This window comes from Lissotriton vulgaris, chromosome 8 (genome assembly GCF_964263255.1).
Source record: "Lissotriton vulgaris chromosome 8, aLisVul1.2, whole genome shotgun sequence".
Taxonomy (NCBI): domain Eukaryota; kingdom Metazoa; phylum Chordata; class Amphibia; order Caudata; family Salamandridae; genus Lissotriton; species Lissotriton vulgaris.
This window is the reverse complement of record NC_141696.1, coordinates 1,512,009,509-1,512,022,049: the sequence shown is the minus strand read 5'-3', so window position 1 is coordinate 1,512,022,049 and position 12,541 is coordinate 1,512,009,509. Positions and strand designations below refer to the sequence as shown.

The window sequence follows — 12,541 nt, the reverse complement described above, 5'->3', positions numbered from 1 at the left end:
GAGCCCTCGAGAAAACCTGGAGAAAGGAACCCACGCCGGACAACAGGACCACCCTCAAGCTCGCCACCCGGAAACACCACCAACTGATCCGCACCGCCAAGAAAACGGCTTTCAAGAACCGACTGGACAACAACGCACACAACTGCAAGGAACTCTTCAACATCATGAAAGAGCTCTCCAACCCCAACGCCGGAAACAACGACATCACCCCATCGCAAGACCTCTGCAACTCCCTCGCCTCCTACTTCCACAACAAGATCGCGGACATACACAACAGCTTCAGCACTCAACCGACGCACCCCACGACCGCAGTAACGCCACCCACCACCACCCTCCGTGCCTGGACCGCGGTCAACACCGAAGACACCGTCCGCATGATGAACTCCGTCCACTCCGGATCTCCGACCGACCCCTGCCCTCACCACGTCTTCAACAAAGCCGACGCTGTCATCGCACCCCACCTGCGGGACATCATCAACACCTCATTCGACACCGCCACCTTCCCCGAGAGCTGGAAGCACGCCGAACTCAACGCTCTACTCAAGAAACCTACAGCAGACCCCACCGAACTCAAGAATTACCGCCCCATCTCTCTACTCCCGTTCCCAGCCAAAGTCATCGAGAAGACCGTCAACAAACAGCTGGCCGCCTTCCTCGAGACGAATGGATCCCTCGACCCATCGCAGTCCGGATTCCGTGCCAACCACAGCACCGAGACCGCCCTCATCGCCGCCACCGACGACATCCGAGCCCTGATGGACAACGGAGAAACAGCGGCCCTCATCCTCCTAGACCTCTCCGCGGCTTTCGACACGGTCTGCCACCGCACCCTAGTGCAGCGCCTCAGCAATGTCGGAATCCAGGAGAAGGCACTGGAATGGATCGTCTCCTTCCTCGACGGAAGAACACAGAGAGTCCGCCTACCACCGTACAAATCAGAGGCCACCGAAGTCATCTGCGGCGTCCCTCAAGGATCCTCGCTGAGCCCTACTCTCTTCAACGTCTACATGAGCCCCCTCGCGGCCATCGCACGCCAACACAACCTCAACATAATCTCCTACGCCGACGACACCCAGCTGATCCTCTCCCTGACCAACGACCCCGCCGCCGCCAGAGCCAACCTGCACGAAGGGATGAAAGAGGTAGCCGAGTGGATGACGACGAGCCGCCTGAAACTGAACTCAGATAAGACGGAGGTCCTCATCCTGGGCTCCTCGCCCTCCGCCTGGGACGACTCCTGGTGGCCCCCAGCCCTGGGCACCGCACCCAAACCGACGAACCACGCACGCAACCTGGGCTTCATCCTGGACTCCTCCCTCTCCATGACCAGGCAAGTCAACGCCGTCTCCTCGTCGTGCTTCAACATCCTGTGCATGCTTCGGAAGATCTTCTGGTGTATCCCCACGGAGACCAGGAAGACCGTCACCCAGGCCCTCGTCACCAGCCGACTGGACTACGGCAACGCACTCTACGCCGGAACCACCGCCAAGATCCAGAAGAGACTCCAGCGCATCCAGAACGCCTCAGCCAGACTCATCCTCGACGTCCCACGACACAGCCACATCTCCGGACACCTAAGAGACCTGCACTGGCTCCCGGTCAACAAGAGAATCACCTTCCGCCTCCTTACCCACGCTCACAAAGCTCTCCACGATCAAGGCCCGAGCTACCTCAACGACCGCATCAACTTCTACGCTCCCAAACGCCACCTCCGATCTGCCAGCCACGCCCTCGCCGCCGTCCCACGCATCCGTAGAGCCACCACAGGAGGAAGGTCCTTCTCCTACCTGGCCGCCAAGACCTGGAACTCCCTCCCGGCCGACCTGCGCCTGACCCAAGACCACCTCTCCTTCAGGAAGAAGCTCAAGACCTGGCTGTTCGAGCAGTAGCGGGACCCCCCCCCCCCCAAGTGCCTTGAGACCCTACGGGTAGGTAGTGCGCTCTACAAATGTCTTGATTGATTGATTGAGCCTAGCCAGCCAGTCTAGCCGCCGGCCTAGCCAGCCAGCCCGTCCCACATTAGCGATATATCTAGGTTCCTTTTCATTAAGGAACAGAAATTGATTTTTTCGCTCAAAAGTGACAGTAGAGGATTAAATGATGACATTGCATGGACATCTTTATAAAATCATTTTTTAATATCTGTCTACTCATTAGATCTGTCCTTATTCAGTATGCCGCATCACTAATATGCACAACAAACATGAACAGTGACATCTTTATATTAACTATCCTGAACATTTGTCCACTGCATGAATCTGTTCCTGTTCATACTGAATGAATCTGTTCATGTTTATTATGCCTCAACACCAATATACACGACAAAATGGGACCACGATACCGGATTATGTTGACTTAACAGTTCATAGTCACATCTCACTTGTTGTGACACTAGATTATTACACCAATCATAGTATTGTTGCAACCTGCTTGGCTTTCGTTGAAGAAAGACAGAATACAATGTTACTTCAACAATCCATCAATGAAGGAGTCACTCGTGTATGTTACAGTAGTTTCTGACAATTTGAGACGCAGATGCGGGCATGCACCGAATATGATTATCATTCGGAACTGCATACCGGCACCTACGGGATTACAAATAAGACCTGGAGACACGCGCAGGTATGGATCGCGTGCATTCACTGCGCATGCACAAAAGCGGCATACTGTCTACTGTCCGCTTTCATTTTACGCATGCGCGAACAAGTAGTCTTCTGCTTCTACTAAGCATGCGTCGGGACGTTTCTTGTTCCGAGCATGCGCTGTATCTACCAACTGAAACGTAATTTAGAAGCAATTGCTCGTAATTGCACACGCAAGTTCTTTATTGATCAATTAGCGTGTGTGTATAAGGGCGTGCACACTACCTGTCCGTCACCTCCACTCCCACTCGGAAGCTGGCCAGAGGTACCGACGGACAGGTAAGCCCTTGCACACCTCTGAACTTTTGCGTTCTCACCATTGCATTGCCCAATTTGTGCATACACTCGAACTTCTGACACATTGAGAATTACCATCTTGGAGCTAATATAGTAATGCTCATCAAAAAAATATTAACTTTAATATTCAATATCCTGACTAGCATTTTTCAGCCTATGTTTTAGTGGGGATATGCCTTTTTAGACACAACTGAGTTATGTCTAATGGTTGGATACAAACAAAATAGCTAGATAACGCGATGAAGTCTTGACTAGCGATAGTTCACATATCAATATAGCTATTTTTTCCATCCTAACAGAGCGGGGCCTCATTTTTATCCCGAGCGGGTGCCGGGTGAGGTGAAGGTATTTCCCACATAACGCTGGGTGAGTACATCATAATCTTTGAATTGCATTTTTCGACATCTTTGTCTTGGATCAGGAGGACAACTGCCTCTTGATAAGTGAGGAGACTGGTTGCTCCTTACTTTCTGTGTGTTGTATGTCCTGTCCTCATTGTGACTTAAAGATCATAGTGGATACTAGTCTTGACTATACACATTTGTTTGCACTATCTTCCTTTCTTTTAGGAAAAGGACGATTTATCTTACTATCCACCAGCTAACATTGGGGCTCCAAGTTCCTGGTAGGAGTATGTATATTTCTTGAATTTACACTGAAAAATTATTTACTTTGCAGTTGCTTTTTCCATCACGGTCCTGAAGAAAGCTGGAGACTTTCACTCCTAACAGCTGAAACATGTTGACCACACTGCACAGCGCCAACATATAGTTATACTTTCAAACTATTAGGCGTCTTTTAATCTTAACACTAGCACAGTGTCTAATAAACATATTTTCTGTCCTAGTAGTTATTTTTAATCTCACTTATTTCTCACTGAGCACTGCACAACTATCAGCATCACTTGAAATACACTGTGGCTAGAAGGTTACCTCGGTCATCCATCTCTGCACCATCATAGGATGGGTTGGGCGAGATTTGGATTACCCATCCGTATCCCACGTGATGAAATTCCGCCACAATGGTGGGCTGATGGGAGTTTCTTCAGCCTAGTGTAATTCCTCTTATCCACGTTCTTGACTGTTAATTGATTTCAGAGCAGCACACATTTTTCCTGACTATACACCTTTTTTCAATTATTGTTATTATGGATTACGTTGTGAGGTGTGATGGTCAATAAACTAACCCATTCAGACCCCCCTAGCTTTCTATGTTTGTGTAGTTTATATCTTGTGCACAATTGAGTCATTTAGCTGGAAGAAGATGGTGTAAAAATGGCCTTGTGACAGAAATCTGTGCTACTCATGGTCTCCCAATTGGACTAGCTGAGAGTAGTGTTCGCTACAGGCATCACTGTGAGCATAGTCGCCCACAGCCAGTCAAGCCTGCCAGTCAGGCCAGCTAACCAGCCATGCCAGCCAGCCTAGCCAGCCAGCCTAGCCAGCCAACCTAGGCAGCCAGCTTAGCCAGCCAGACTAGCCAGCTGGCCTAGCTAGCCAGCCAGCCTAGCCAGCCTAGCCTGCCAGCCTAGCCTTCCAGCCTAGGCAGCCAGCCTAGCCTGCCGGCCTAGCCAGACAGCTTAACCAGCCGACGTAACCCAGCCAGCCAGCTACAAAACTTGATCTTAGCCAAAAGGCCGTGAAGCGATGTGAGCATAGGTCAACTGTCACCCCTGTCACCGTGTAACGAAAATAGTCAACACAGGTTGGTGAACATTGTACACAGTAGCAAAAGGCAGAAACATAGTCAAGCAGGTAATCAAATACAATGTGAGTTCCCTATGTCTGGAACTTCTTTTTACTAGATCGTTACATCGTAGCGTACGTGTGGTGCTAGCGTGCATGTGTTTAATTCTATAACCATATACAAGTACCATAATCACGACAACCTATGCAGTCCACCCAAATCTTTCTGTCCATGCTTCAGTGAAACATAGAGACCTTGAAGAGGTGCAGACAGTTTTTAAAATCTACATTCATGAAGATGAATGGAGAAGGGATTAAATTCACATACAATTACAAAAATGATCATTCCCAACAGATTGAAAATGGAGTCTCCATAAATTTGTGGCTTTCATTGTTACTGCTTCGTGACTTGTGGCCGAGCAGCTCAACCCATCCCCACCAGCATCTTCCAAGCATTGAGCCCACTGACTATCCACCTGCTACTACACTACAAAATGAGAACTCCCCTACCTTAAAGCCAAACAGAAGGAGAATCCACAGCTCCGAGTATGCAGAGGCGCAGAACTGGATCCTGGTGACGGAGCAGGACACGTCTTTCTCAGCCACCTAGTTGGGAAACAAAAAACTGAACCATCAATGATCAGTCCAAGCTTCACACTCCATAGACGTAAAACTCTCTTTAAACGGAAAACCAGGAGCCCTAGTTATACCCCATCAAAATGAGGAATTGCATGTAGAATCGGAGCTCTCGGCACCAAATTCTCCATGTTTCGGAATTCTCTATGCAATTATCCCCTTGTAAATTTCAGCAGGTTCAAGCTACCGAAATTTGCCAGTGGAAGATTGTAGGGTTGCAGGAATTACTGCACATAATTCTGGTCATTGTTCAAACTTCCTGCAATCCAAATTTAGCGCTGAACTTCTAATCAGGGCATAAGAAGGAATTCTTCCATTGAAGATGTCAATGCCCCCTTATTTCATAGTAGACGATTTCTTGAAAAAGGAAAGCAAAGGGCATCTGTTATAATATCTATATTAGAGTGGCACCTCACACAAGGTCATTAAAGATACTGGGGCTGATTCACAAAGGCCCTTCGCACTCGTGGCGTAGGCCCCGCAGTCAATGCAAAGGGGCCTGCAGTCGTGGCAGGGGCTCCATACCTGTGGCAGGACCTCCACAATAGGTAAATGCTATAGAGAGCTCCCGCCACGAGTACGGAGGTCCCACCACAAGTGCAGAGATCCCACCAGGAGTGCGGAAGTCCCACCACGAGTGCAGAGGTCCCACCACGAGTGCAGAGGTCCCACCACGAGTGCAGAGGTCCCACCACGAGTGCAGAGGTCCCACCACGAGTGCGGACGTCCAGCCATGAGTACAGAGATCCCACCATGAGTGCGGAGGTCCTACCATGAGTGCAGGGATCCCACCAGGAGTGTGGAGATCCCGCCACGAGTGCAGAGATTCTACCATATGTGTGGAGATCCCACCATGAGTGCAGAGATCCCACCACGAGTGCCGAGGTCCCACCACGAGGGCAGAGATCCAGCCACGAGTGCAGAGGTCCTAACATGAGTGCAGAGATCCCACCACGAGTGTGGAGATCCTGCCACAAGTGAAGAAATCCCACCACGAGTGTGGAGATCCCACCACGAGTGCAGAGGTCCCACCACGAGTGTGGAGGTTCCACCATGAGTGCGGAGGTCCCACAGTGAGTGCCGAGATCCCACCAGGAGTGTGGAGATCCCACCACGAGTGTGGAGATCCCACCACGAGTGCAGAGGTCCCACCACGAGTGTGGAGGTTCCACCATGAGTGCGGAGGTCCCACAGTGAGTGCAGAGATCCCACCAGGAGTGTGGAGATCCCACCACGAGTGTGGAGATCCCACCACGAGTGCAGAGGTCCCACCACGAGTGTGGAGGTCCCACCATGAGTGCGGAGGTCCCACAGTGAGTGCAGAGATCCCACCAGGAGTGTGGAGATCCCGCCACGAGTGCAGAGATCCCACCACATGTGTGGAGATCCCACCATGAGTGCAGAGATCCCACCACGAGTGCAGAGGTCCCACCACGAGAGCAGAGATCCAGCCACGAGTGCAGAGGTCCCACCACGAGTGGGGAGGGCCTCACCATGACTGCGGAGATTTCTCCATGAGTGTAGAGATCCCGCCCCGAGTACGGATCCCCTGCCACGACTGCGAGATTTCCATCATGAGTGGGGAGGCCCTTTGTGAACTGGCTCCACTAGTGCTGAACGTTTAACCTACTTACCATTGATTTCCAGTGTGTTGTTATAATTAGGTTAATGGAAACAATACAAGACTACAGCACCCAGAATGCATTAGGCTATCACACTAAAGTCTAGGAATGGAAACAGTTGCCAGCCAACTACAAAGTGATGTGCAACGCTAACAAATGAAACCACTCTCACACTGGATGGACTCTCATCTTCCTCTGGGTCACTTTTAATACATGGTGGACTGGAAGAGATATCATGTCCAGTGTTGCCCCTGATGTGATGAATATAATGCTTACAAATGTTGATTTGTTTGTCGGTTTCACTAACATTTTCCACCAAAACCATGAGTTCACTTAATACTGCAAGGGTTTCCTGGTGGTAATACCAGAGAACTATCTCTGCATGCCACCCATGCTTATACCTAAACCTGCAATATACCTCAGTCTGTCATCAGTACCTCTCTCTGGTTCTATGCATACACCTCAGCTTGCCATCGAAACCACTCTACGGTACTGTGCTTATACCTCAGCCTGCCATTGATACCTCTCTCCGGTACTGTGCTTATATCTCAGCCTGCCATTGATACTTCTCTCCGGTACTGTGTTTTTACCTCATCCTGCTATTGATACCTCTATCAGGTAGTGTGTTTATACCTCAGCCTGCCATTGATACCTCTCTCCAGTACTGTGTTTATACCTCAGCCTGCCATCGATACCTCTCTCCAGTACTGCGCTTATACCTCATTCCTGCCATCAATACCTCTCTCTGGTATTGTGCTTATACCTCAGTCTGCCATCGAATCCTGTCTCTGGTAATGTGCTTATACCTCAGTCTGCCATTGATACTTCTCTCTAGCACTGTGTCTGTACCTCAGCCTGCAATCAATACCTCTCTCCAGTACTTTGCTTATACCACAGCCTGTCATCAATACATCTCCGGTACTGTCCTTATACCTCATGCCTGCCATCGATACCGCTCTCCGGTACTGTGTTTATACTTCAGCCTGCCATCATACCCCTCTCCTGTACTGTGATTATTCCTCAGTCTGCCATCAGTACCTCTCTCCTGTACTGTGTTCATACCTCAGCCTGCCATCGATACCTCTCTCCGGTACTGTGCTTCTATCTTAGCCTGCCATTGATACCTCTCTCCGGTACTGTGCTTATGCCTCAGCCTGCCATCAATACCTCTCTCTTGTATAGTGCTTATACCTCAGCCTGCCATCAATACCTCTCTCCGGAACTGTGCTTATACCTCAGCCTGCCATCGATATCTCTCTCCGGTACTCTGCTTATACCTCATGCCTGCCATCTATACCGCTCTCCGGTACTGTGTTTATGCTTCAGCCTGCTATTGATACCTCTCTCGATTATTGTGCTTTTACCTCAGTCTGCCATTGATACTTCTCTCCAGCACTGTGTCTGTACCTCAGCCTGCGATCAATACCTCTCTCCAGTACTCTGCTTATACCACGGCCTGTCATCAATACCTCTCTCCGGTACTGTGCATAAACCTCAGTCTGCCATCGGTACCTTTCTCCGGTACTGTGTTTATACCTCAGCCTGCCATTAATACCTCTCTCCAGTACTGTGTTTATACCTCAGCCTGCCAACGATACCTCCGTCCAGTACTGTGCTTATACCTCAGCCTGCAATTGATACCTCTCTCCAGTACTCTGCTTATACCACGGCCTGTCATCAATACCTCTCTCCGGTACTGTGCATAAACCTCAGTCTGCCATCGGTACCTTTCTCCGGTACTGTGTTTATACCTCAGCCTGCCATTGATACCTCTCTCCAGTACTGTGTTTATACCTCAGCCTGCAAACGGTACCCTCTCCAGTACTGTGCTTTTACCTCAGCCTGCCATTGATACCTCTCTCCAGAACTGTGTTTATACCTCAGCCTGAATTGATACCTCTCCAGTACTGTGTTTACACCTCAGCCTGCCATTGATACCTCTCTCCAGTACTGTGGTTGCACCTCAGCCTGCCATCAATACCTCTCTCCAGTACTGTGTTATACCTCAGCATGCCATCGATACATCTCTCCAGTACTGTGCTTATGCCTCAGCCTGCCATCAATACCTCTCTCCGGAACTGTGCTTATACCACAGCCTGCCATCAATACCTTTCTCCGGTACTGTGCTTATGCCTCAGCCTGCCATCGATACCTCTCTCCAGTACTGTGTTATACCTCAGCCTGCCATCGATACCTCTCTCCAGTACTGTGCTCATACCTCAGCCTGCCATCAATACCTCTCTCCGGTACTGTGCCTATACCTCAGCCTGCCATCAATACCTCTCTCCGGTACTGTGCTTATACCTCAGCCTGCCATCAATACCTCTCTCTGGTACTGTGTTTATACCTCAGTCTGCCATCGATACCTCTCTCCAGTACTGTGTTTATACCTCAGCCTGCCAACGATACCTCTCTCCAGTACTGTGCTTATACCTCAGCCTGCAATTGATACCTCTCTCCAGTACTGTGCTTATACCTCACCCTGCCATTGATACCTGTCTCCGGTACTGTGTTTATACCTCAGCCTGCCATTGATACCTCTCTCCAGTACTGTGTTTATACCTCAGCCTGCATTGATACCTCTCTCCAGTACTGTGTTTACACCTCAGCCTGCCATTGATACCTCTCTCCAGTACTGTGCTTATGCCTCAGTCTGCCATTGATACCTCTCTCCGGTACTGTATTTTTACCTCAGCCTGCTATTGATACCTCTCTCCGGTACTGTGTTTTTACCTCAGCCTGCCATTGATACCTCTCTCCGGTACTGTGTTTATACCTCAGCCTGCCATCGATACCTCTCTCTGGTACTGTGCTTATACCTCAGTCTGCCATTGATACCTCTCTCTGGTACTGTGCATAAACCTCAGTGTGCCATCGGTACCTCTCTCCGGTATTGTGTTTATACCTCAGCCTGGCATTGATACCTCTCTCCGGTACTGTGTTTATACCTCAGCCTGCCATTGATACCTCTCTCCGGTACTGTGTTTATACTTCAGCCTGCCATTGATACCTCTCTCCAGTACTATGTGTATACCTCAGCCTGCCAACGATACCTCTCTCCAGTATTGTGCTTATACCTCAGCCTGCAATTGATACCTCTCTCCAGTACTGTGCTTATACCTCAGCCTGCCATTGATACCTGTCTCCGGTACTGTGTTTATACCTCAGCCTGCCATTGATACCTCTCTCCAGTACTGTGTTTACACCTCAGCCTGCATTGATACCTCTCTCCAGTACTGTGTTTACACCTCAGCCTGCCATTGATACCTCTCTCCAGTACTGTGTTTACACCTCAGCCTGCCATCAATACCTCTCTCCAGTACTGTGTTATACCTCAGCCTGCCATCGATACCTCTCTCCAGTACTGTGCTCATACCTCAGCCTGCCATCAATACCTCTCTCCGGTACTGTGCCTATACCTCAGCCTGCCATCAATACCTCTCTCCGGTACTGTGCTTATACCTCAGCCTGCCATCAATACCTCTCTCCGGTACTGTGCTTATGCCTCCGCCTGCCATCGATACCTCTCTCCAGTACTGTGCTTATGCCTCAGCCTGCCATTGATACCTCTCTCTGGTACTGTGTTTTTACCTCAGCCTGCTATTGCCACCTCTCTCCAGTACTGTGTTTATACCTCAGCCTGCCATCGATACCTCTCTCCGGTACTCTGTTTATACCTCAGCCTGCCATCGATACCTCTCTCCTGTACTGTGTTTATACCTCAGCCTGCATTGATACCTCTCTCCAATACTGTGTTTACACCTCAGCCTGCCAACGATACCTCTCTCCAGTACTGTGTTTACACCTCAGCCTGCCATTGATACCTCTCTCCGGTACTGTGTTTATACCTCAGCCTGCATTGATACCTCTCTCCAATACTGTGTTTACACCTCAGCCTGCCAACGATACCTCTCTCCAGTACTGTGTTTACACCTCAGCCTGCCATTGATACCTGTCTCCGGTACTGTGTTTATACCTCAGCGTGCCATCGATACCTCTCTCCAGTACTGTGCTCATACCTCAGCCTGCCATCAATACCTCTCTCCGGTACTGTGCTTATACCTCAGCCTGCCATCAATACCTCTCTCCGGTACTGTCCTTATACCTCAGCCTGCCATCAAATCCTTTCTCCGGTACTGTGCTTATACCTCAGCCTGCCATCAATACCTCTCTCCGGTACTGTGCTCATACCTCAGCCTGCCATCAATACCTCTCTCCGGTACTGTGCTTATACCTCAGCCTGCCATCAATACCTCTCTCTGGTACTGTGCTTATACCTCAGCCTGCCATCAATACCTTTGTCCGGTACTGTGCTTATGCTTCAGCCTGCCATCGATATCTCTCTCCAGTACTGTGCTTATGCCTCAGCCTGCCTTTTGATGCCTCTCTCTGGTACTGTGTTTTTACCTCAGCCTGCTATTGACACCTCTCTCCGGTACTGTGTTTTTACCTCAGCCTGCCATCGATACCTCTCTCCGGTACTCTGTTTATACCTCAGCCTGCCATCGATACCTCTCTCCTGTACTGTGCTTATACCTCAGCCTGCCATCAATACCTGTCTCCGGTACTGTGCTTATACCTCACTCTGCCATCGATACCTTTCTCCGGTACTGTGTTTATACCTCAGTCTGCCATCAATCCCTCTCTCCAGTACTGTGCTTATACATCAGCCTTCCATTGATACCTCTCTCCAGTACTGTATACCTCAGCCTGACATCCGTGCGCTTCTGGCACTGTGCTACCTTCTCTCTTGGTTTTTACATGTCTGACACGGGGAGGGCTGGAGTCTCAGGGCATGCTGGTACTGCGCTACAACTGAGTGCTCCTTCAATGTTGGACTTCAGTCTCACATGCAGGGGAATGTAGTGATTAGCGGGAGGGACAGTCATGGGTATTTAGCTCTCCACGCCTTCTACCACCGACAAAGTAAGGCGCTCTCCTCACGCAGACATCGCCCATCTGTCCCGTCCAGTCCAGCTAAATACACCTCATACTGACTGTCCATATATACAGGCATCATGTAATGCATGTTTCCTACTTCCTGTCCCATCATCATGCTTCAGTTTCCAAGTCTGCCTGAAGGGTCCTGAATCCTGGCTATTTCTTCTTTCTTTCTCTCCATAGGAATCTGCTTATCAAGGTACAGTTATATGTCCCTTCTACTTAAGGCAAGCCTCATTATCTCACTGCCTTGTCTCTCATTTCAGAGAACCTGCTTTAGAGCATGTTAGTGATTTGACAAAGTTGAAGCAAGCATACAAACTTTATTGTTGTGTTGGCAATCTTTGATCTAATCATTTATCCCTGATTGTGCCTCTGAAGGGGCATTTAAATATACCCTCTTGCGCCCTCACCCCACTTGGGTATTCATACCCCATCTCTGAATTATCCCACTTGGGATCTGGATCTTCCGGACCGGTTTACGTTTTTGCGGGAGGGTTTTTAAGTCAATGGTGCACATATTGACCTCAACATGGGTTACCAGTTGACTTCTTCTATCCTCCACTTGGAGCCTCGGTCCAATGGACGTCGATGAACCAAAAGGCCAGGGCTAGCGGAAGTGACATCACACACCCTTTGACCCTAATGACATCACGGAAAGTGACACCATTTTGCCATTGACCATGATTATCCTCAGGAAGTGGTGTCACATGACCTT

General features: G+C 49.6%; 1 protein-coding gene and 1 pseudogene across 4 annotated transcripts in view; one reads left to right on the top strand and one right to left on the bottom strand.

Annotated features, from left to right (window-relative positions):
- The window catches only part of GPR156 (G protein-coupled receptor 156), a 121,369-nt gene that overhangs the window by 19,631 nt on the left and 89,197 nt on the right, over positions 1–12,541 (bottom strand). For all 4 annotated transcript variants that reach the window (XM_086933545.1, XM_086933548.1, XM_086933547.1 and 1 more), the window contains one exon: positions 5,135–5,230. In XM_086933545.1, coding sequence (XP_086789671.1) covers positions 5,135–5,230 — 96 coding nt within the window. The remainder of the gene's footprint in view (positions 1–5,134; positions 5,231–12,541) is intronic.
- On the top strand, positions 5,748–6,778 carry LOC147699030 (uncharacterized; annotated as a pseudogene).